Source organism: Canis lupus, chromosome 2 (assembly GCF_048164855.1).
Source record: "Canis lupus baileyi chromosome 2, mCanLup2.hap1, whole genome shotgun sequence".
NCBI lineage: Eukaryota > Metazoa > Chordata > Mammalia > Carnivora > Canidae > Canis > Canis lupus.
In genome coordinates, this window is record NC_132839.1 from 53,767,028 (window position 1) to 53,792,022 (window position 24,995).

General features: G+C 37.7%; 1 protein-coding gene and 1 pseudogene across 6 annotated transcripts in view; one reads left to right on the forward strand and one right to left on the reverse strand.

Annotated features, from left to right (window-relative positions):
• Nucleotides 1–24,995, forward strand: part of FANCI (FA complementation group I) — a 74,556-nt gene that overhangs the window by 12,570 nt on the left and 36,991 nt on the right. For 4 of the 6 annotated variants that reach the window (XM_072799706.1, XM_072799724.1, XM_072799726.1 and 1 more), the window contains exons 4-14: nt 279–409; nt 877–1,033; nt 1,114–1,171; nt 3,275–3,316; nt 3,835–3,958; nt 4,375–4,460; nt 5,986–6,112; nt 10,757–10,843; nt 11,895–12,031; nt 15,010–15,190; nt 16,597–16,684. In XM_072799706.1, coding sequence (XP_072655807.1) covers nt 279–409; nt 877–1,033; nt 1,114–1,171; nt 3,275–3,316; nt 3,835–3,958; nt 4,375–4,460; nt 5,986–6,112; nt 10,757–10,843; nt 11,895–12,031; nt 15,010–15,190; nt 16,597–16,684 — 1,218 coding nt within the window. The remainder of the gene's footprint in view (nt 1–278; nt 410–876; nt 1,034–1,113; nt 1,172–3,274; nt 3,317–3,834; nt 3,959–4,374; nt 4,461–5,985; nt 6,113–10,756; nt 10,844–11,894; nt 12,032–15,009; nt 15,191–16,596; nt 16,685–24,995) is intronic. The other 2 variants (XM_072799725.1, XM_072799727.1) reach the window with 2 other exon arrangements.
• On the reverse strand, nt 6,235–7,566 carry LOC140617734 (epithelial-stromal interaction protein 1 pseudogene; annotated as a pseudogene).

Genomic DNA, 24,995 nt, shown 5'->3' on the forward strand with positions numbered 1-24,995 from the left:
TTTTGTACTATAAGCTTATGTTAAAAATTTAATGATATAAATAAAAATTAATGATATAGATAGAGGAAGAAAAGATGACATTTGAGTTATCTAATTTAAGTACTTTTGTAAAGCTCCTAAATTTTGCTGTTCTAAACACTATAGCAATCAGTAGTTTGATAATTCTACTTCTATATTAAACTATAATGCTGTTCGCTTTTCCTATTTGCCCTTCAACTTTATAAGACTTCTTCTTTTCTTCTTTCTTTGTTTCTGTACCATTCGTTTAAAACAATAAGGTTCCCCCTGCTCTGAGGAAGCTGGAGCTCTTAGGAGACTTAAGATATACATTTGTGGTATTCACTTGGTGGAATCAGGGGATTTGCAGAAAGAAGTAGCATCCGAGATCATAGGATTACTAATGCTAGAGGTAAGATAGAAAACAAAAACTTTTTTGGTTTTGGGTAAATTGGCCGGAGGCAGGGAGGGTTGTAATTTGTTAAGGGTGGGAAAACTTAAATGTGCCAAACATAGCATAGTTCCTACTATGAATAAGAACTGTTAAAAAAAAAAAAAAAAAAAGAATAGTTGATGGATGAGCCATAAACCCATGTTTATGTTAATTTCTGATATTGTGGGTATCTGATATCTTTGAAGAGTATTTGAAAACATTGGAAAAAAAGAAAACATTGGAGAACTAATTTAGGATTTTGACCTTTGAAATCTTTTACAATTATAAGTTTCTCTAGATCAGAACGATTTCCTGGATCCCTTATAGGACCAGTTCTGGGTTTTAGTGCCACTTCTATTAATTCAGCAAAAGACACTGCTTTGTGGAAAGAGATACCAAGACTCTAGATTTCTGCTTAACATTTTCTTTATCCCATGAATTTTTAGGCTCATAATTTTCCAGGACCATTGCTGGTTGAATTAGCCAGGGAGTTTGTTGGTGCTATCGAAGAGGGCAGCTTAACGAATGGAAAATCTTTGGAGTTGTTACCCATTATTCTCACTGCCCTTGTTGCCAATAAAGAAAATCTCGCTTATGGAAAAGGTAATTTTCTTTGAATTTTAGTGGCATTTTCAGCTAGTCACTTAATCAGATTTATTTCTCAGTGTATTTTGCATTTCTAGGTGTACTGAGTGGGGAAGAATGTAAGAAGCAGTTGATTAACACCCTGTGTTCTGGCAGGTAAGTCTTAAAATGTGTAGCACTTTCTCAGACATACAATTGGCAAAAAAACAGGATTATTGTTTATATCAGGAATTTGTGTCATTAAGTTTTTAGTCTTTTTTTGTTTGTTTATAATGTACAACTGTAAAACCATTTAGTCTGTGATGAATTTTTGAGAAATACCTATATTTTCTGTTCTAAGACTACAATATAGTTTCTCTTTACTTGATTGTTCATCTTAAAGCAGTTTTGTCCTCCAGTGTTTTATGGACTCCCAAGGTCCTTAAGGCTGGGAAGTCACTCTGCTGCTGTATATCTTTTATATGTTTTTTGAATGGGTGGGATATATAAATAATGGTTGTATCTTTAAACCAGAAATATGAGAATCTACTTTAAGGAAAGATTCCAACATAATAAGAAAATACTCATACATACAAATGTTCAACCCAGAACTTTGTGACCCGCTTAAGCGTTACAATGATAGAGAAATGTAGGTTATGGTGTGTAACCTATGTTAGGTAAGATAGAACACTCCATGAAACTTAAACCCATTAAAAATGAGATGCACAAAACCACCAAAGATGAAAACTTCTTGCTATATAGTCAGTGAAATAAAGAGAATACTTGGTTGTAAAATAGAATGATTACATTTGGGTACATTAAAAAGAAACAGAAGGGAGCCCACAAGATTATGTAAATCAGAAGTAACAGCTTTTATGACATTATAAGTATGTATCAGCTCACGTGTGCTTATCTATTTGTTTTTAAATTAAAAATCTTAAAACATAAAAACAACAACAAAAAAAACGGGCAGCCCCGGTGGCACAGCGGTTTAGCGCCGCCTGCAGCTCAGGGTGTGATCCTGGAGACCCTGGATCGAGTCCCACGTCAGGCTCTCTTCATGGAGCCTGCTTCTCCCTCTGCCTGTGTCTGCCTCTCTCTCTCTCTCTCTGTCTCTATGAATAAATAAATAAAATATTTAAAAAAAAATTTTTTTTTTTTTTAAAGAGAGGCACCTGAGTGGCTCAGTGGTTGAGCTTCTGCCTTCAACTTAGGTCATGATCCCAGGGTTCTGGGATTGGGTCTTGCATTAGGTTCCCTGCAGGGCTGTGTCTCTGCCTCTCTCTGTCTCTCATGAATAAATAAATCAAATCTTTAAAAAAAAGATTTTTTTTTTAAGTTTTAGCTTTAAATAATCCCTATATACCCAACATGGGGCTTAAACTCGACCCTGAGATCAAGAGTCACATGTTCCTCACAGAGCCAGCCAGGCTCCCCTTGTTTGTTTTTAATACACTAAAGAGTTTATTCAATACACATTGTAATATACCTTGCATTTTTCTTTTTCTTTTTTTTAAATATTTTTTTTAATTTTTATTTATTTATGATAGTCACACAGATTGAGAGAGAGAGAGGCAGAGACACAGGCAGAGGGAGAAGCAGGCTCCATGCTCTGGGAGCCCAACGTGGGATTCGATCCCAGGTCTCCAGGATCACGCCCTGGGCCAAAGGCAGGCGCCAAACCGCTGTGCCACCCAGGGATCCCACCTTGCATTTTTCATTTAACACATCTATTCATGTCGGTATATACAACTCTACATCATTCTTTTTAATAGTTCCATGCTATTCTGTTGTAAGTGGCTAATCTCCAGTTGTTAAGAGTAGGGTTTTTTTTTTTCCCAACAAATAATATATGGTAATTTGGGTTTTTTGCTACTATAAAAAGTGTTGCAATGAACATCCTTAGATATCTAGGTGACCTTATATAAGCATGTACTTGGGATATATTTCTAATACTAATTAGGGGATCTGTGGTTATTTGCATTTTTAAACTTGATAAGTATTGTCAGCTTGTCTTTCCAGAAGGGTTATATCAGTATATACTATCTAAAACAGTATGTGGAGAGCATTTGTTTCCCAAAAATTCCTAGTACTATCACCAGACTTTTATTTTTATAGTTTTAGAGGTTAAAAGCTGTTATTTCATTGGTTATTTTATCTTGTTTTCCGGTGGTACTTGAAATGGCCTTAATTTTTTCCCTCCTTATTAATTTTTTCAAAGTAATATGCAAATAAGTTAAATTGAGATAAATTTTCATACTTGTCATTTTCTTTAACCAGATGGGATCGGCAATATGTAATCCAACTCACTTCCATGTTCAAGTAAGTATCATTATTCCCTTTTCTCTTTATACCCTGCTATTTGAACTTGCCTGCTAGAAATTGAAATTTAGGAAGCTCACACACTGCTTTCCCCCAATTAAGAGTATTTGTACCTCTCTTTTCTAAGATTTTCTCCCCTCTTTTTACTTTAATTGCTTATTTAAAGTATAACTATGGTTTCTTTTCCAATGTGACTTTGCTTATGTAAGTTTTTTGGTCCCCTTTAAAGTTCTCTCTTTGGGGAACCCTGGGTGGCGCAGTGGTTTAGCGCCTGCCTTTGGCCCAGGGTGCGATCCTGGAGACCTGGGATCGAATCCCACATCGGGCTCCCGTGCATGGAGCCTGCTTCTCCCTCTACCTGTGTCTCTGCCTCTCTCTCTCTGTGTGACTATCATAAATAAATAAAAATTAAAAAAAAATAAAGTTCTCTCTTTGATAAAAACCAAAGGTCAGTTATAATATTCTGGTATCTCCCAAATTAGGCCATAGCTCTGGCCTTGAGAGTCTTTGATCCACAGGGATGTCCCTCTGACTGCAGAAGAGGTGGAATTTGTGATGGAAAAAGTGTTGAGAATGTTCTCCAAGTTGAATCTTCAAGAAATACCACCTCTTGTCTATCAGCTTCTGGTTCTCTCCTCAAAGGTATAAATAACAAATATACAGATGTTTTTTATATCTCTGGTGGAATGATCAGTTGGGCCATTCAGCTTTTCATACTCTTGGCTTACATACTAAGGCATAAATGCTTTCATTTCATGTCTGATGATATGATGGGTAAAAGGATCATGCTTCTCAGCCTCAGAAACCTATATGACTCTTGTACTCTCACAATCTGTGTATGCGTGGTAGCAGAAGGGATGAAGATCTCAAAGAGGGTGGGCTAACGGCCCCTTAACCTAAGTCTAACACTAAGATGCATTTCAAACACAATTTCAACAACAAAAAAAAATTCTATAAATGCTTAGTGTGACTTCAGGTTGTAATTTACCTATTTAGGAAGTTCAACTTGGTGATCTTGTCTTTTATGAGGAGACCTTACCTGTTCTGTATTTTTTTAGGGAAGCAGAAGGAGGGCTTTGGAAGGAATCATAACTTTCTTCAGCGAGCTAGATAAGCAGCACAATGAGGAACAGAGTGGTGATGAGTGAGTAATACAGTACAGAAATAAAATCTTTTTTACAGTTGCATCTTATGTGTGTTTTACCCTTGTTATTTAACCTTCCAGTCCCTACCTTCACCTCAGCACAGAACTTCCCTAGTCCTCTCTGAGCTGCTCAGTACTAAAGCAGCCTCTTCGCCTTGCTCATTTACAGCTCTTCAGGAGCAGAGCAGTAATTGTTGTGTAAATTGCAAGTTAATAAGCTATTTTTATCTGTTCTGAGCCAGAAACTCTTTGGCCCTGGGGCTACAATGATGAACCAGTCAGGCAAGGTCCCTGTTCTCCAGGAGTTTAAGTATTGGTGAGAAGAGAACAGGAAATAAATAAAAATATTAGGAAGTGCTATGCAGGTAACTCAAATGGATGAAGTGATAGTGACAGTGTAGCTACTTAACATTGAGTGGTCAAGGGAAACCTCTTGGAGAGCGTGCCACTTTAACTGAAGCCTGAATGATAAGAACCACAATATATAAATCAGAGAAAACATTCTCAGCTAGTGGAATAGTTAACGTGTCTGAAAAAGATTTTTTCTGAAGCACCTGTGCCTGGTGCTGTTCTAAGCACCTTAACCTCACAAGAACCCTATTTTGCTTCTACTTTATGCATGTGGAAACTGAGGCACAGAGGAATTAAGGAATATCCCAAGGTTATATATAGTAGTAGAGCTGAGAGTTCAATCAGGGCAGTTTGGCTGCAGAGCTCATGCTGTTAATCCAATTGCAGCCTACCGCTTCTACTCTAGGGTAACTTTGTTATTTGGCTTGAGCAATTGATTAGAAGGTGGTCTTATATACTGAGTTAGGAAAGACTGAAAAGCAGATGTAAGACAAAATAAGCTCAGTTTTAATCATGTTAAGTTTCAGATGTGTATTAGCATCCCATATGGAGGTATTAAGCAGAGAGTCTAGAGTTAGAGGGAGAGGTCAGGACTGGAAATAAGAGATTGGAAAGAACTAAAGCCACAGGACTGACTGGGGAATCCTAGGGAAATTGTGAAGAAAAAGAAAATCAAGACTGAGCTCAGGAGCATTCCACCACGTAAAGCGAGGATGAGCCAGCAGGGAAAAAAAAAAAAAAATGGAGAAGAATTGAGTGACAGTACACCAGAAGAGAAGAGAGTGTTTCAAGAAAGAAATTGTCAACTGTTTCATGTCTGCTGAGGTGTTAAGGTGGAACTAGATTATTGGTTTTGGCAACATAGAGGTCATTTGTAATTTACAAGAATAGTCAATTTGAGGAGAGTGGGTGGAGAGGGGCAGAAGCCTGGTTGAATTGGATTTAACTGAGAAGAGGTAAAAAAGTGTAATTAATGACAATAGACAATTCTGTCAAGTTTTGTTATAAAGGAGCAGGAATAGAGCAGTAGAATTTCTATTTGCTGCCTCCAGTGATAGTATGAATTCACCTTGAGTTGGTCTGCTTGTTCAGCTGACCAACTGTACAACTGTACTGTCTGTACTTTTGTCTCTTGCTCAAACTGTAGCTCATCCTTTTCTGTTGAATCTTTTAGGCTGTTGGATCTTGTTACTGTGCCATCAGGTGAACTTCGTCATGTTGAAGGCACCGTTATCCTACACATCGTGTTTGCCATCAAACTGGACTGTGAACTAGGCAGAGAACTCCTGAAGCACTTAAAGGTAGCTACAGACTTATGGTGATCTAGGATCTCTTTATGAAACGGATATTTGAACTCAAGCCTCTCTGATATCCCTTAATTATAGAAGACAAGTGGAAGCATTGTACGATGACCCTGGATTTATTTATTTATTTATTTTTAGAAGTATTTCAAAATTTATTTGTAAATGTATTTAAAAGAGTATAAAAGATTTATCATTTTCTTTTGCCCAAGTTTGTACCCCGGATTACATAGAGCTTAAAATCTAAAAAATGCCAAAGCTTCCCCAAACCTGATCTGAGAATTACATAAGAATTAGCTGCTTAAAGAGACAAGCATGTAGCGTCCAAAGCTCTTGCAAGCGTGAGACTATCAAATGATTCCCTCCTTTTTCATCATACTAACATTGCTGTAATTATGCTTCCAACAACATGTGAAACCAATGAGGAAAATAGTGTAAAATTCCACTGGTAGTAGAAATTTAATATGAGCTTAGCAAGCAGCTCCTGCGAACACCCATAAATAATGATAGGGAAAAACTGGTCATCCTCAATTGTTCAGCTGAGTAGGTGGGCAATTTGAAGTCAAGGTAAAATAGCAAGGGTAAACAAAGTAGCATTAAGGAAAAGCATCAAGTGAGGTCCTTCAAGGTCAGTTGACAAAGGACAGATGTAAGTAAATATTTCTCACACATCCCAGCTGTTACCACTATTCATATTCCAGTGGCCTCCAAAGTGCTCCAAACCACCTGGTTGACTTTTGCCTTGGAGCCGGTCCAGAAAAACATTATTTACCCTCCTGTGTTCAGCTTGGTGGATTTTGGTTCTTGCTTCCTCCTGTTGCTGTTGGTTAAATTCCAGTAATTCCCTCTTCTGATGTTGTTCCTCCTTCATCTTTTGCAATTTTTTATTTTCTTCCTCCTTTAGAGAATCCTTATAAGCCCGGCTTCTGGCCCAAGTTGAAGACTGTGGGTCAGGAAAAGCAATTGGACGGGTACTCCGGTCTGGCAACTCTGTGTCCAGTCTGCTCAAGAACTCAGCAGTTTTGTATTGGTGGTGCTCTCTAAATGCTTCTCTTCTGAGGTTTTCTTGAAATCTTTTTTTCTCCTCTAGTTTATTGCTCTTCTCTCTCTGAATTGCCTTCATCTTTTGGATTTGGGCTTCTTCTGCTTCCTTCTTGATTCTCACAGATTCTTCTCTTTTTAGCTTTTGCTGGTATTTAGATTGCATCAGTTGGAGTTGTTGTTTCTGCCGGACTTCAGCCTGTGATTGGCTTCCACCTAACCGCCTTGGCACCAGGTTAACAGGCTTCGCTCTATGTTGCTCCTTCCACTTCTCAAGATTCTTCAGCTCTTGCTCAGCAATCCTTTGTATCTGACTTCTTCGGTTTTCATTGGGTGCTATCATGGTATATGCGCCTGGGGGGCGGCGGGCCCGGGGCTGTCCTCCGCGGGGCTCCGGGGCGCCCCCTCCACGCCGGGGCAGGGACCCTGCGGCAGGCCTGGCTCCGTGCGCGGCCCCCGGGCGTGGGTGCGGGTGAACATGGCTCAGGTCGGAGGTCCCGGGCGGCCACGGCGGGAGGGACGCGGGCGGGGACGCCTGGGGCCGATGACCCTGGATTTAGAGGGTGCCTTTTACTTTGAAAGTAGGAAATTTAAAAATTAAATTAAATTAAAAAAAAGAAAGTAGGAAATATATGTCACTACATTCTTAAGCAAATTCCATTTTAAAACTATGCCTTAAATGTTTTGATGTTTAAAAAGAAAAAAAATGGGGACTGTTCAGCAGGAAGCTTAACATTTAATCATAGTTCCATTGTCGTCTTATGTGAGCTTTTTTTTTTTTTTTTTAATTTTTATTTATTTATGATAGTCACAGAGAGAGAGAGGCAGAGACATAGGCAGATGGAGAAGCAGGCTCCATGCACCGGGAGCCCAACGTGGGATTAGATCCCGGGTCTCCAGGATCGGGCCCTGGGCTAAAGGCAGGCTCTAAACCGCTGCACCACCCAGGGATCCCCTCTTATGTGAGCTTCAACCTTGAGCTCTGTTTCCCCATTTAAGAATTGGGATATTGCCTATTTTTAGTAGTATATTATGGGGTTTTATGAAAATAAGTCATTTATCATTAAGTATTTGTGAAATGGTAAGGTAAAAACCAGAAGTGTTTCAAACTCTTTTAAAGAAAAGTAGTATACAGATAAAGGACCTATTTTTTCCTTCAGCATTTTATTTAGAAATTTTTAACCCACAGAAAATTTGAAACACTGTAGCACAGTGAGCATCTATATGCCTCTCATTTAGGTTCACCAGTTTTTAAATATCTTGCCACATTTACTTTATTTCACTTTCTTGCATATGTTATTATTATTATTATTATTATTATTAATTTTTTTGGAGGGGGGATCATTTAAAAGTTAGAAATCAGGGGCACCTGAGTGGCTCAATCAGGTAAGCGTCTGCCTTTGGCTCAGGTCATGATCTGAGGGTCCTGGGATGGAGCCTCGCATTGGGCTCTCTGTTGTATTTCTTTCTTTTTTTTTTTTTAAGATTTTATTTATTTATTTTGGAGAAAGTATAAGCAGGGACAAGGGGGGGGCGGAGGGAGAGGGAGGAGCAGACTCCCTGCTGAGCAGAGATTTTCTTTTTTTTTTTTTTTTAATTTATTACCTGAGAGAGAGAAATATAGCCAGAGAGAGCACAAGCAGTCTGGAGAGGAAGAAACAGGCTCCTGCTAAACAGGAGGAGGATCCTAGGATCATGACCTGAGCCAAAGGCAGATACTTAATGTACTGAGCCACCCAGGCACCACTCACCAAGTTTTGTGTTTCTTGGTCTACTCCACTGTATTTTTGTTTGTTGGTTTTCTGTTTTGTCTTTGGGTGTTGTTGTCTTTTGGTTATCATTTATTTTAGGCCTCAAAGACCTATTTTTAAAATTTTACTGAGATATGATTTTTTAATTTTTATTTTATTTTTTATTTTTATTTTTTTTTTTTTAAAGATTTATTTATTTATTCATGATAGACATAGAGAGAGTGAAAGAGGCAGAGACACAGGAGGAGGGAGAAGCAGGCTCCATGCACCGGGAGCCTGACGTGGGATTCGATCCCGGGTCTCCAGGATCGCGCCCTGGGCCAAAGGCAGGCGCCAAACCGCTGCGCCACCCAGGGATCCCTTTATTTTATTTTTTAAATTTAAATTCGATTTAGTTAACATATGGTATATTATTAGTTTCAGAGGTAGAATGTAATGATCCATCAGATGCATATAACACCTAGGGCTCATTACATTAAGTGCCCTCCTTAATGCCCATCACCCAATTACTGCATCTGCCCACCCACCTGCCCTCCAGCAATCCTGTTTGTTTCCTAGAGTTAAAAGTCTCTTTAGGGTTTGCCTCCCTCTCTGTTTTTATCTTCTTTTTCCTTCCCTTCCCCTATGTTCATCTGTTTTGTTTCTTAAATTCCACATATGAATGAAATCATATGGTATTTGTCTTTCTCTGAGACATAATTTACATAACATAAAATTCACCCATTTTAAGTTTACAATGCAGTAATTTTTCATAAGTTTACCTTGTTGTGCAACCATCACCGTCATCCAGGTTTAAAACATTTTCATCACCCTGTAAGATCCTTCAGCCCATTTATTGTGAAGTCCCATTCCCAGTTTTCCCGTCCCAGGCCCAGGCAACCACTAATCTACTGTCTCTATAGATTTACCTTTGCTAGACAGTTCCTATAAATGGGATCATACAGTATATGATCTTTTGTGTATGGCTTCTTTTGTTTAGCATCAAGTTTTCAAAGTTTATCCATGTGTTGTAGCCCGTGTCAGTATTTCATTCCTTTTTCTTGTTTAATAGTATTCTATCGTGTCGATCTATCAGTTGGTTTAGCTGTTCACCAGTTGATGGACTTTTGAACTGTTTCCAATTCTGGGCTGTTACGAATAATGCTGTTATGAACATTCACATGCAGGTCTTTTTTGTGGACATGTGTTTTCACTTCTCTTGAACAGACACCTACAAGTGATAAATATATGTTTACATTTTTAAGAAACCACCAAAGTGGTTATTTTGCATTCCCAAACTGGCACTGTATGAGAGTTCCTATTTCTGAACATCCTCACCAACATTTGTTACTGTCTTTTTTATCATAGCTGTTTCAGTGTGTGTGAAACAGTATCTCACTGTTTTTCTTTACAGTCTCTTAATGACTGATAATTGAGCATTTTTTTGTGTGTTTTGCCTTCTCTGGGGAAATGTCTATTTAAATCTTTTGCCCATTTTTTGATTGTGTGTCTTCTTGAATTTTAAGAATTTTTTATGTATTCTAAGTCCTTTATCATGTATATAGTTAGCAAGTACTTCTCCCAGCCTGTGGCTCATCTGTTTTCTTAATGGTGTCCTTTGAAGCACTAAAGTTAGAATTTTTATGGGGTCCAGTTTTTCAATTTTTTCTGCTATAAATTATGCATTTGGGTTGTATCTAAATAATTTTTACTGAATCCAAAGTTTTAAAGATTTTCCAATACATTTTGTTTTTAAAGTTTTACAGTTTTAGGTCTTAAGTTCAGGTTTCTGATCCATTTAAGGACCTGTTTTCAGTAGGTTTTGTTCTTCTTTTAAGATGTAAATAATGACTCCTTTTTGGTTTCTCTGTAGGCAGGACAAGATTTCAGTAATAACATATGTCCCTTCAGCATTGCCCTCCTGCTCTCTGTAACAAGAATACAAAGATATGAGGAACAGGTATTCATTACTGACTTTTTGGTTCTTTCTGTAGTTGATATGGAGTACAAGAACCCTTTATTAGCCTTCTGCTGGCAGAAAAGTCCTCTGTAAGGTGTGTAGGCCCACTCTGTTTCCTGGGAGCTGCCTGGAGATGTCTCAGGTTCTTGGTTTATACCTTTACTTCTTGTGGGTGATAAGCCCAGTGGTAAGATGGGAATCAGAGTGGAAGCTTATCACACAGTCCGGGTGGTGAGATGGGAACTTTAGCTGGGAATTCACTTGCGGTCTGTGATGTTGCAGCTTTCTAAGAAGTTGTCCCTGATTGAGTTGAAATTAATGAGAACCATTTCGTTGCAAATATGGAAATATAAACTACTTTCCCTTTTTTTATCATGTGTGTTCCCTGATTGTGGGTAATATTGATACTGATTTTTACCCCTTTCTTCTCTCTCTCTCTCTCTCTCTCTCGAAGAGAGAGCAAGGCAGGTAGGGAGGAGCAGAAGGAGTGGGAGAATGAAAGAATTTTTTTTTTTTTAAATAATAGTGAAAAAAAATTTTTTTTAAGATTTTATTTGAGAGAGAGAGCATAAGCAGGGAGACGGGCAGAGGGAGAGAGAGAAACAGGCTCCCCACTGAGCAGGGAGCCCGATGTGGGGCTCCATCCCAGGACCCTGTGATCATGACCTGAGCTGAAGGCAGATGCTTAAATGACTGAGCCACCCAGGTGTGCCAGAGTAAGAAAATCTTAAGCAGACTCCATACCCAGCGTGGAGCCTGACATGGTCTCACAACCTTGAGATCATGACCTGAGCTGAAATCAAGAGTTAGACACATAACGAAGTGAGGCCACTCAGGGGCTCCAGCCCTTTTCTCTCTTAAGGAATGCCTACCTGTCTTCAACTCTTAAACACCCACTGAAAGTCATGATTTTTGTATCATATTCAGCTAGTAAAATAGCTATCTTAGGGACACCAGTATATGGCAGCAAGTAGGAAGTTAACAAAGTAAAGATTCTAAAGCATGGGCTATTATTTTTTGCTTCATTTTCCTATTTCTTTCATTATTTTAGGTGTTTGACCTTTTAAAAGCTTCAGTTGTAAAAAGCTTTAAAGATCTTCAGCTTCTTCAAGGTTCAAAATTTCTTCAGAATCTAGTCACTCAAAGGTCTTGTGTTTCAACCATGATCTTGGAAGTCGTAAAGAATAGGTGAGTTCCTGAACCAAACCCCAGTAGGTTCATAAGGTATTTTAGTGTTAGAAAATGCACCATGATGTCATATGTGGGGCTCAGCAGAGAGAACTGATGATGGTGGCTGTTGTCTTCACACATTGAGGTTTAATCCCTTGAAATTGGTCAAGCAAACTTTTCCTGTATCAAAAAATCCTTAAATCCCAAGATTTGATTTCTTGGCCACCTTGATAGCAAGAATACAAAACTAAACTAGGTGCCTTTGACCCTGTCATGATATTACAACTCTTTCTTGGTCTGAGTCTTTATTGGCTTTTTAGGTGAGTTAAAAAAAAAAAAAAAAAACACGCACACACACATTAAAAGTTTTATTTGCTTTAACTGTTGAAGTTTAGGGCCGGTGGAATGAAACTGAATCAGCAGTTTTAGACAAATCCATTTGATTGATTTTTTTATTGGAAAGAGAGAACATGAGTTGGGGAGAGGGTCAGAAGAAGCAGGCTCCCTGTCAAGCAGGGAGCTGAAGGCAGACACTTAAGTGACTGAGCTACTCAAGTGCCCCTAAACAAATCTATTTTGGGACACCTGGGTGGCTCAGCAGTTGAGCACCTGCCTTTGGCCCAGAGCGTGATCCTGGAGTCCTGGGATCGAGTTCCGTATCAGGCTCCCTGCATGGAGCCTGCTTCTCCTCCCTCTGCCTCTCTCTCTCTCTCTCTCTCTCTCTCTCTCTCTCTCATGAATAAATAAATAAATATCTTTAAAAAAAAAAAAAAAAAAGAACCTTAGTACACATATTTATCCACTTCTTTCAATAATCCTTATAAAGATTGTTAAGCAATAATCTGAGTATTGTCATATCTGAAAATGTTTTGATTTTTGCCCTCCCACTGAACAATAGTTTGACATAAAATTTTAGGTTTATAATCATTTTCTGTTGTCTTTTTGCATCTAGAATTACTGACGGAAAGTCTGATTACCTGATTCTTTGTACTATTGCAGATAATATTCATGGGCACTTACAAGACTTCATTTCTATTTTTGATGTTCTGAAATTTAACACAATTTACATAGATTCCTTTTTAATTCATTCCTGCTTGATACATGCCCTTTCAATTATAAGGATTCATGTCCTAAACTCTGCTTTTCTCCTTATTTTCTTTAATTAATCCCTCCCTTTTTTATCTCCATTCCCTCCTGTTAGCTGTTGGAATGTCCTTGTGTGCTGCGTTTCTTAATTTTTCTTTCAAGCTTTTCATATTTTTGTCTTTTTATGTGAAATTCTACAAAAATCCCTTGATTCTTTTATTTCATTAATTTGTTCTTCAGCTCTGTTTATTTTACCTTTAGGTTTATCTGTTGAGTTTTACACTCTAGCAATCATGTTTTTCATTTCTAACATTTCCAATTGTTTTTTTCATAACAGTCTATTTTTTGTTTCATGCTATAATATCACTTAAGGGTATTTATTAGACTTTTAAAAATCTTCTTTTTGTTCCATTAACCCTTTCCCTCAGGTGTTCATTGAATTTTGGTGCTTCTCTTTCAACGTGCTCTTTTCCCTTATATTTGGTGATTATTGGTTGTCTCGTTGTTGGTGTTCACCGTTAGTTTGTCTGACAGTGCTGTACTGTTTAATACGGTTTACCTCTGATGTGAAGATAGTGGTGGGATATGCCAGGGGCTGACCTCCCTAATTCTCCAGCATGTTGCCATACTCTCAGAGTGCTTCTCCACCACTGAGGCCCAAGCTCCTCTACTCACAGATCCCACCTAAGGACAGGCCTCATTTTTGCTCACTTCTTACCATAAACTGGGGGTGCAGTGGGCTGTTGGGGAAGAAGGTAGAGAAGAATGTTGTGTACCTAACTGTTCGTGCTGGGAAATTCCAGCTAGTCCTCACCCCAGTTGCCCTAAAGTCCCTTCCAGTTCCCAGCATATCTACTTTAGGTATCTGCTTTGGGAACTACCCCTTCATTTTGCACCATGTGGTCTGTGGCTTCATCTTTCATTCTTGTGTTACATTTCTTTCACTTTTTAAGGATTCTTTATAATTTCTCGTCAGTCAAAAACACATCTTAATTTTCCATATTATGGACTGTGTATGTGCACCTTATATAGCCACATACATACAGATGTGTATCTTTTCCATCATTTATAGGTATTGGGAGTAAGAAAAATAGAGCATGAGCTCAGTCTATTATCTTGATCCCAGATTTCCAGAGTATGAATATTATTAAAATCTGTCAAAATATTATGAGAATTTTCACAAGTGTGGCCTTTATTCTTTAATCCTATATTATAATCTGTTGCTGTTTAGCAGGTAGATATAATAATATAGAGGTTATTGTAAGCGTATCATTTCCAGTACTGTGGGTAACATTAAAAGTTATAAAATCACCAAGGATTCTGCTGCTGTGCAAAAGGTTATTTGTAGGTTTACCTCATGTTTTTGAAACCAGATCATACATTGATTTGTACTATAAGTGTGCATGTGATATAAATATATAAATATGAATGTAAATATTCATGCTATAAATATTTACTGTGTGCCTTCTAAATGTTAGTCTTAAGCCAGGCTGTATGGGTAGAAATATGACTACAAGATGGGTCTCTACCATGTAGAAACTCAGTCTAGGGAGAGAGGCAAACTTTAAAGCATGGATAGAATATAAGTGTTGTTAGTGTCATGGGGGAAATAGAAGAAGCAACAATTAACTTGAGTCATGAAATCCTGAATGGAAACATGTAATGGTTAGTACACTGAAATATTCTAGTTTCATCTGTATGTTTTTGAATATTCTGTAGTTTCTGGATTTTCCCAGTGTTCTCTCAGTGGAAATACTGACAGGAATTCCAAAATCCAACAGATAAGTACGCATGAAAAAAAAAGGTTCATGTGAAGAGTGTTGGTGATCCAGATCAAGTTTTGAGAAATGTGTAAATATGGCAGTGAATGTGAAGGTTTTTCTTTTTAACTAAGCTTTGTTTTCTTGCAGTGTTCATAGTTGGGATCATGTTACTCAGGGCCTGGTAGAATTTGGCTTCATTTTGATGGATTCATATGGGCCAAAGAAGATTCTTGATGGAAAGACTATTGAAACCAGCTCAAGTCTTTCTAAAATACCAAACCAGCATGCATGTAAGCTGGGAGCTAATATTCTGTTGGAAACTTTTAAGGTGAGTCTCCAGTTAATTCTGTAAAATTATATTATCAACAGGGCATGACATTAGTCTGGGAGTTCGGAGGACAAGGATATTTGAGTATGCAGCAGTTTCCAGGAACAGAGGTTGGGATAGTAATTAAAACATGACAGATCCAGCTGGAATATTTACTTTTTCATCCTTTATTTATATGAGTTCTTCATTTATTTTAATTTCTCCTTTTTTCTGCTTCTTAGAAGTTTGAATATAAATTAGCTTTCCATGATTTCCTCTTCTTCCTCTAGTAGTAAATCATTTTTGATCATTTTCTGTTTTAGGGGGTGCTTTTGGACGCTATTACTTTATATAAAAGATAATCTTTTAGGTCGCTACATCAAGCTTGAAGAATCATGCTTATTGGTTCATTGTTTTTAAAGAAACCAAAATAATTCTTATATTTTTTAAATCTATTGCTATATAACAACTGTCCTCTCAATCTTAATTTCTGAAATAGCTTTCAAAAATGCATTTCCTTTCAACTAAAACAAAAGCTAGGTTATGTCTGAGGCCAAACAACTCTGTTAATGATTCCTCTATGTCATTTTCTTGACATCGAATTAATATAGCTACATGCCAAAAGTATGTGCTGAATATACTATTTGGAGACTAATTTAAATGTGAATCTAGTGTTCTGATCCAGAACTATGAAGCGAATGCATATAATAGTCCTTGACTGTTGTGTGTTAGATGATATAAACGGCCCTTTTTAATAGTAATCTGATTAAAAGAGTAAGAGATTTTAATATTTTTTATTTTAAATGTTTTTTTTTTAAACTAGTGAGGTTCTCTTTGCTTTCACACAGATGTTATGTTGTCTTTGTCAAAGCATCTGTAGAGCATATAATTTACTAATAATCTATTGTTATTCTGAAGTCTGAAAGAAATTAGTCTGTACCTTGAAGTAATCAAGTTGAGGTAAGAATTTTAATGAAAATTTGAGTGAAAGTTTAAAACAGGTCTTTTTTTTAGGTGACTGCTGTGCTTCCAGAAACTGAGGAAGGGTTTGGTTAAGATTTTTGAGATTTCCAGAAGTTTTCATGGGCTTTTAAATTTTAAGATGAAAGTCATGCATAGCATACTGTCAGATAATGAGTATTGGCATGTAATGGATACCTTAAGTAGAAGTTTTCCTTTTTGATGCTGAACCTAAGACATGGCAATACTTTTGTGTGAGCTCTCTCTTAGGCTAATAAACATGGTAGTTCACCCTGCTAATGAATCTTCTGAGAACAGAATGAGGATAGAATTAAGTGATTCTGTCTTTCCAGATGACTCACACTGTATTTGTCTTTGAAATAGTCAAGTTTTGCCTAACATGAATTGATGCAATTGTAAGCTGAAGGTCACTATGGAATATTTTATTGACTGTTCTATTTTTTTAGATCCATGAGATGATCAGACAAGAAATTCTGGAGCAAGTACTCAACAGGGTTGTTACTAGAGCATCCTCTCCCATCAGTCATTACTTAGGTATTGAACTGTGAAAAGGTGTGAAAGTTCTAAGGAATATTTTCATGCAAATATACTGTTTTGGCCCTGGAATTTTTTATTTAAATAGGCTCCGTGCCCAGCATAGAAGCCAGCGCAGGGCTTGAGCTCACAATGCTGAGATCAAGACCTGAGTGGATGGGGCAGCCCCAGTGGTGCAGCGATTTAGCGCCGCCTGCAGCCTAGGGCGGGATCCTGGAGACCCGGGATCGAGTCCCACGTCAGACTCCCTTCATGGAGCCTGCTTCTCCCTCTGCCTGTGTCTCTGCCTCTCTGTGTGTGTGTGTGTCTCTATGAATAAATAAATAAAAAATCTTTAAAAAAAAAAAAAAAAAAAAAGACCTGAGTGGAGATCAAGAGTCAAATGCTTAGCCGACTGAGCCACCCAGGTGCCCAGGTCCTGGAAAAAAAAATTTAATGTTGCAGTAGCTTAGTCCAATATCTTTGATTATAATGCCAATGAGCCATAAGTGTATTTATATTGTTTGTGGTCATCAAGAAGGAAAGGAGCATATAACCGATGAGTGAAACTTCTATCTTGCATCAGCTCAGTCTCTTCAGTTTTACTATTTCTCCAGTGAGTATTGTCCTTACACTGCATCTCATTGACCTCCCGTTCCTTTAACCCTTGACATTCTGGCTTCAATTCTCCTCTCTGTAGTTTGATGCATATCTTCTAATGCCAAATCCACTGGTCTTTTCTTAGCCACTGACTTTCCTAATTTCTCTTCTTTCAACACAGTTTATAACTCCCCTGAAACTTGCTTAGATAGGTTCTCTGATAACTAACAGTTTGCTTCTTACCCTGCATGTGATCAGTTCTTCTCTTCCTCCTTTAATGGTTCTTTTCCTTCTATACTTAAGTGTCAAGATTTTACAAAGTTCAGTACTTGACACTTTATTCTACTTTTTTTTCTTTCTTTACAGCTTTATTGAATTATAACTGAAGTACAGTAATATATACATATTTAAGCATAACAGTTTGATGACTTTTGACATGTACAGCTACCATTTTTAGAATTGTATGTAAATGGACTCCTACTGTATGCACTCCTTTTTTTGTCTGGCTTCTTTCACTCAGCATAATTCTTGTGAGATTTTTCCATGGTTGTTGCATGTATCAGTAGTTGATCCCTTTTTATTGTTGGTAGTACACTATTTGCTGAGAATATAATCTCGACTTTTTTATTCATTCACTTGTGGACAGGTTATGTAGGTTGTTTCTGGTTTGGGGCTATTATGGATAAAGCTGCTGTGAACATTCAGGTGTAAATCTTTTGAGGAAATATGCTTTCATTTCTCTTGGGAAAATATCTGGTAGTGGAATGCTGCATCATATGGGAGATCTACGTTTAATAAAACTGCCAGACTGCTTTCCAAAGTGGTAATCCATTTTATATTCCTACCAGATGTTGCTAGTCACTCCACATTGTAACTAATACTTGGTATGGTTAGTCTTTAATTTTAGTCATTCTGATAGGTGCATGATAGTATCTCATGGTTTTCAAATGTCTGTTCAAATCTTTTGTCAATTTTTAAAAATGGAATTGTTTGCCCCCTTATTACTGAGTTGTAAAACTTCTTTACATATTCTAAATACAAGTCCTTTGTCAGATATGTGTTTTGCAAATACTTTCTCCTAGTCTGTGGTTTGACTTAATTTTTTTAACAGTGTTGTTTAAAGAGCAAGTATTTTTAACTTGTCAATTATCAATCAGTTTCTTTTTATAGTTCCTGCTTTTTATGTCATGTATTAAAGAATCTTTGCCAAATAAAATCACAAAGATTCACTAAGATTTTTTCCTATGTTTTCTACTAGAAGCTTTATGATTTTAGCTCTTATACTTAGATCTGTGATCCATTTTTGTTAAATTTTATGTGTGATGTGAAGTAACAGCGTCCCCCCACCATTTGGCTATCCAGTTACTTCACAATTTTTTAAAAAGATTTTCTTGTTTTCATTGAATTACCATGGCACCTTGGCTAAAATCAACCAACCATATAAATATGGGTCTATTTTAGGAATCTTCTGTTCCAGTTATCTGTTATTGTCTTGATTACTATACCTTTGTAATAAATGAAAAAGTGTAAATCTTTCAATTTTGTTCTTTTTCAAAATAATTTTGGTTAATCTAAATTCCAAATTTCTATTTGGAAAATCTCATTTCCAAATAAGTTGTAGAATTAGCTTGTCAATTTTTATTTTAAAAAACCTGGTCAGAGGGCAGCCCGGATGGCTCAGCAGTTTAGCACCGCCTTGAGCCCAGGGCCTGATCCTGGAGACCTGGGATTGAGTCCCATGTCAGGCTCCCTGCATAGAGCCTGCTTCTCCCTCTGCCTGTGTGTCTGCCTGCCTCTCTCTCTCTCTTTCTCTTTCTCTCTCTGTCTCTCATGAATAAATAAATAAAATCTTTTAAAAAAAAACTTTTTTTAGGGATCCCTGGGTGGCGCAGCGGTTTAGCGCCTGCCTTTGGCCCAGGGCGCGATCCTGGAGACCCAGGATCAAATCCCACGTCAGGCTCCCGGTGCATGGAGCCTGCTTCTCCCTCTGCCTGTGTCTCTGCCTCTCTCTCTCTCACTGTGTGCCTATCATAAATAAATAAAAATTAAAAAAAAAATTTTTTTTTAATTATAAAAACCTGGGCAGGGGCAGCCCGGATAGCTCAGTGATTTAGCACTGCTTTCAGCCCAGGGCCTGATCCTGGAGATCCGGGATCGAGTCCCACATTGGGCTCCTTGCATGGAGCCTGCTTCTCCCTCTGCCTGTGTCTCTGGTGCTCGCTCACTCGCTCGCTCTTGCTCTCTGTGTGTCTCATGAATAAATAAATAAAATCTTTTTAAAAATAAATAAATAAATAAATAAAACTTTAAAAAATTAAATTTAAAAACCTGGTCATGTTTTGATTAAGATTGCCTTGAATCTATGGATCAATTTGGGAGACAGTTGACATCTTAATAATATGAGTCTTCCAACCCATCCGTGAACACAGTAGAGATCTCCTTTTATTTAGACCTTCCTTAATTTCTTTTAGCAATGTTTGTAAACTTCAATGTGAATCTTGCATATCTTTCAGCTTTATCCCTATTTCATTTTTTTGATGCTATTGTACATGGTATTTTTAAAATTTCAATTTCTTATTGTTAACTGTTAGCATGTAGAAATAGAAACGGCTTCTTTTTTATACTGATCTTATATCCTGCAGCATTGCTAAACCCACTTTATTAGTTATAATTGCTTTTTGGCAATGCCTTAGGATTTTCTATATAGAAATCATGTCACCTATAAATCAAAACATTCCTGATATCAGTGGTTTTCATCTTCTTTATCAGTTTGGCTTAGGGACTTGTCAGTTTTACTGATCTTTTGAAGAATGACCTTCTGGCTTAGATGCTCTCCAGTGTTCTCTGTTTACAATTTCTTTGATTTCTTCTTCTTTTGTAAAAATTTCATTTATTTATTTGAGAGAGAGAAAGTACAAGCCAAGGAAGGAGCAGAGGGAGGGGTAGGGGGAAAGAATTTCAAACAGACTCTGCACTGAGCTTGACACAGGACTCGATCCCATGACCCTGAGATCATGACCTGAGCCAAAACCAAGAGTTGAATGCTTGACAGACTGAGCTACCCAGATGCCCTTCTGCTTCTTATTTCTTATTTTTTGCTTGCTTTGGGTTTATTTTAGTCTTGTAAGTGATTGAAAAAAAAATCAAAAGAAGGGTATTTCATGTCCTATGAAAAATGTAGATTTGAGTTTATAGTACAGTATTATTGGAATATAGCCAAGCTCGATCATTTGTGTGTTATCTATCTTGCCTTTACAATATACTAACAGAGTTGCATAGTTGTCATTTATACCATGTGGTCAATAAAGCATAAAATAGTTACTATCTGGCCCTTTATGGAAAAAGTATGCCAGCTTGTAGTCTATTATATTCACTTGGATGTGTACATTGCTTTTTCTTCCTGATGTTTCAAGTTTCCTTTTGTTTGTGTGAAGGGTTTTAACTAACATTTGCTTAATAAAAACTGTTGTTCAAGTTCTCTAAATCTGGGTGAACATTGGTAGTTTATGTCTTTAAAGGAATTTCACCATTTCATATGATTTATCAAATTTACCATGAAGTTGTTGAGAATGTGTTCCTCTTAATGACTGTATGTTCTGTATTGACGCACATCAGTATTCTTATTCCTGATAGCCATGATGTGCATCTTCTTTTTCCTTCACTGAAGCAAGAGATTGATCAATTTTATTAATCTTAAAAAAACAGCTTTTGGTTTCACTGGATTTCTCCTTGTTTTTGTTTTTAGTTTCATTTATTTCTGCTCTTTTTTGTTGCCTTTCTACTGCTTACTTTGGGTTTAATCTGTGTTTTTGGTTAGAAGCTTGGGCATGAATTTGAGACTTTTTTTTTATCCCAAAGCAAGCATTAAATTATAAATTTCCATCAAAAATTGCTTTAGCTACATCCCATAAATTTTTAAAATTTTCATTCAGTTCCAAATACTTTTTAATTTCCCTTGTGATTTGTTCTTTAACCTATGTATCATTTTAAAGATTTTATTTATTTATTCATGAGAGACACAGAGAGAGAGGCAGAGACATAGGCAGAGGGAGAAGTAGGCTCCATGCAGGGAGCCCAATGTGGGACTTGATCCCAGGACCCCAGGATCACACCCTGAGCCAAAGGCAGACACTCAACCGCTGAGCCACCCAGGTATCCCAACTCATCTGTCGTTTAGAAGTATATTGTTCAGTCTTTGAATATTTGAAAATTTTCCAGATATTTTTCTGTTGTTCATTTCTGGTTTGTGGTTATAAAACATACTGCCTCCAACTGAATGGTTTTTTATAAAGTTTATTTATTTAAGTAATCTCTACCCCTAGTGTGAGGCCCAAACTCACAACCCCAAGGTTAAGAGTCACATGCTTTTGCAATGGAGCCAGCCAGGCACCCCTACGACATAAATTTTTAAAAATTTATTGTGACTTGCTTTATAATTCTCAGAATATGGTCCATTTTGAAAAATGTTCTGTTTACTTTGGAAAGAATATGTATTCTGCTGTTGTTAGGTGCAGTTTTCCATAACTCAATTATATCAGATGATTCAAATCTTCTATGTCCTTTTAAGATTTTCTGTCTACTTCTGTTAACTATTAAGAGCGGAGTATTGAGGGACACTTGGGTGGCTCAGCGGTTGAACATCCACCTTTGGCTCAGGGCATGATCCTGGGATCCGAGATTGAGTCTCACATCGGGCTCCTTACATGGGGCCTGCTTCTCCCTTTGCCTGTGTCTCTGCCCCTCTCTGTGTGTGTTTCTCATGAATAAATAAATAAAATCTTTAAAAAAAAAAAAAGAGTATTGAGGTATCTGCTTTGTAATTATCAATGTGTCTGTTTCTTTTAGTTCTATCCTTTCCTGCTTTATGTGTTTTTAAACTTTGTTATTAGAGACATACTTGTTTAGGATTGTTATGTCATCTTGCTTAATTGACCTATTAATCAGTATGAAATGATCTTTTAGGGTGCCTGGTGGCTCAGTTGGTTAAGACTCTACCTTCAGCTCAGGTCCTGATCCCAGGGTTCTGAGATTGAGCCCCACATCAGGCTCCCTGCTTTGCCAGGAGCCTGCTTCTTTCTCTCCCTCTGCCCTTGCCCTTGTGCTGTCATGCACTCTCTCTGTCAAATAAATAAATAAAAACTTTTTAAAAAAGAACAAGAAAAGAAATGATCTTTTTTGTTCCTGGGAATACTATTTGTTCTGAAGTCTACCTTGATATAAATATAACTTCTCCAGTTTTCTTTTAAGATTTATTTATTTGTTTGTTTTAGAGAGAGAACATGAGCAGGAGGGGCAGAGGGACAGGGAGAGAGAATCCTTTTTTTTTTTTTTTTTTTGGAGAGAGAATCTTAAGCAGACACTGTGCTGAGCCCGGAACCCAATGCAGGGCTTATCTTACAACCCTGAGATCATGACCTGAGCCAAAACCAAGAGTTGGATGCCTAACCTACTGTACAATCCAGACTCTCCTCTGCAGTTTTTGTTTGATCAGTGATAGCATGGGTTTTCTTTTCCCCATCTTTTTGCTTTTAAGTTATTTATATCTTTTTAGTTAGCATGAGTTTCTTATAGAAAACATACAATTGCGTCTTTTTAAATCTTTTTTGATAATCTTGGACTTTTTAAATCAGGGCACGTCATTTACGTTTAATATGATTTTTTTAATGTGATTATCATCTGGCTCTTTTTTCTTCTGTACTTGGTTTCCATTTTCCTCCTCTTCTGCCTTCTTTTGGATTGAAATTTTTTTAATTCCATTTTATCTTGCTAATTTGATTGCCTCCACCTCTGTTTTATTTTCTTTTGTGTTTGGTTTAGTGTTTATGATACATCTTTAACTTACTATAGTTAATACCTTTAAGTAGTGGTATACCCCAACAGTATACCTCCATTTCTTACCTCCACTCCTGTGACTTGTGCTGTTCTCATACATTTTATTTCTTTAGTTATTGAATTATATCTACATTGTTGTTATGTTTGCTTTCAACAGTCAGTTGTCTTTCAAATTTTTTAAAATAAGAAAATATCTTTTATTTTTACCCATGCATTTACCATTTCTGGTGCTTTTGTGTATATCCAGATTTCTTTCGTTCTTTTTTTTTTTTTAAGATTTATTTATTCATGAGAGACAGAGAAAGGCAGAGGAAGAAGCAGGGGCTCCATTCAGGAAGCCTGATGTGGGGCTCAATCCCGGGACCATAGGATCATGTCCTGAGCTGAAGGCAGACGCTCAACCCCTGAGCCACCCAAACACCCCTAGATCCAGATTTCTATCCAGTATCATTTTCTGTCCGACTACCTTTAACTTTCTTATACTGTTGATCTACCGTTGTTGGATTCTTCTGTGTGTCACAAAAAGTCTTCATTTAGTGTTAGCTTTTTGAAAGATATTTTTGCTGGGTATAGAGTTCTACATTGACAGGGTTTGGGGATCCCTGGGTGGTTCCGTGGTTTAACGCCTGCCTTTGGCCTAGGACGCGATCCTGGAGTCCCAGGATCGAGTTGCGTCGGGCTCCCTGCATGGAGCCTGCTTCTCCCTCCTCCTGTGTCTCTGCCTCTCTCTCTCTCTCTCTCTCCAGGTCTATGAATAAATAATAAATTTTTAAAATCTTTTTAAAAAATAAATTGACAAGGTTTTTTCCTTTTAGTGCTCTAAAGATGTTACTTTACTGTTCTTTTGGTTTTCATCATTTCTAATGTCAACTTTCATTAATATCCTTGTTCCTCTCTATATAATTTTTTTCTTTTCAGATTTTTATTGGTGGTTTTAAGCAATTATGTGTGCTTTAGTGTAGCTTCCTCCATGTTTCCGGTGATTGGAGTTTGTCAAGCTTCTTAGATTTGTAGGTTTTTGGTTTTCATTAAGTTTGGCATATTTTGGGGATCCCTGAGTGGCGCAGCGGTTTGGCGCCTGCCTTTGGCCCAGGGCGCGATCCTGGAGACCTGGGATCAAATCCCACCTCGGGCTCCCGGTGCATGGAGCCTGCTTCTCCCTCTGCCTGAGTCTCTGCCCCTCTCTCTCTCTCTCTCTCTCTCTGTGACTATCATAAATAAATAAAAATTTTTAAAAATGTATATATTTTTTTTAAAAAGTTTGGCATATTTTGATATATTATTTCTTTTTTTTTAATTTTTATTTATTTATGATAGTCACAGAGAGAGAGAGAGGCAGAGACAGGCAGAGGGAGAAGCAGGCTCCATGCACCGGGAGCCCGACGTGGGATTCGATCCCGGGTCTCCAGGATCGCGCCCTGGGCCAAAGGCAGGCGCCAAACAGCTGCGCCACTCAGGGATCCCGATATATTATTTCTTGAGAGCTTGTTTGGAGGTTCTAGCAGGGGAGCACAGCTGCTCATATACCCTTGACCAAAGAATAGTTCTCTATCGGGGATGGTCGTCCTCTTCGACCGAGCACGCAGCTTCAGGAGGAATGCACAAGGAGCAGTGAGGGAGGAAGGGGACACCCGCCTAGCTAGCCAGATCAGCTGAATCAACCCTGGCAATCAATGGGGTGACAGATGTTGCAGCCAGATCACCCTCACATCCTGATATATTATTTCTTAAAAAATTTTTTTCTGTCATCTCCTTCCCACCAGCACACACTCCCCACATCTCCCTCAGCCCCACAGCATTATGTATATAGTAGGCTGCCCCACATTGTTAATGTAGCTCATAGATTTTCTTTTTTAGTCTTTTTTACTGTTTTGTTTTAAATCGTTTGTATTAGTATAAC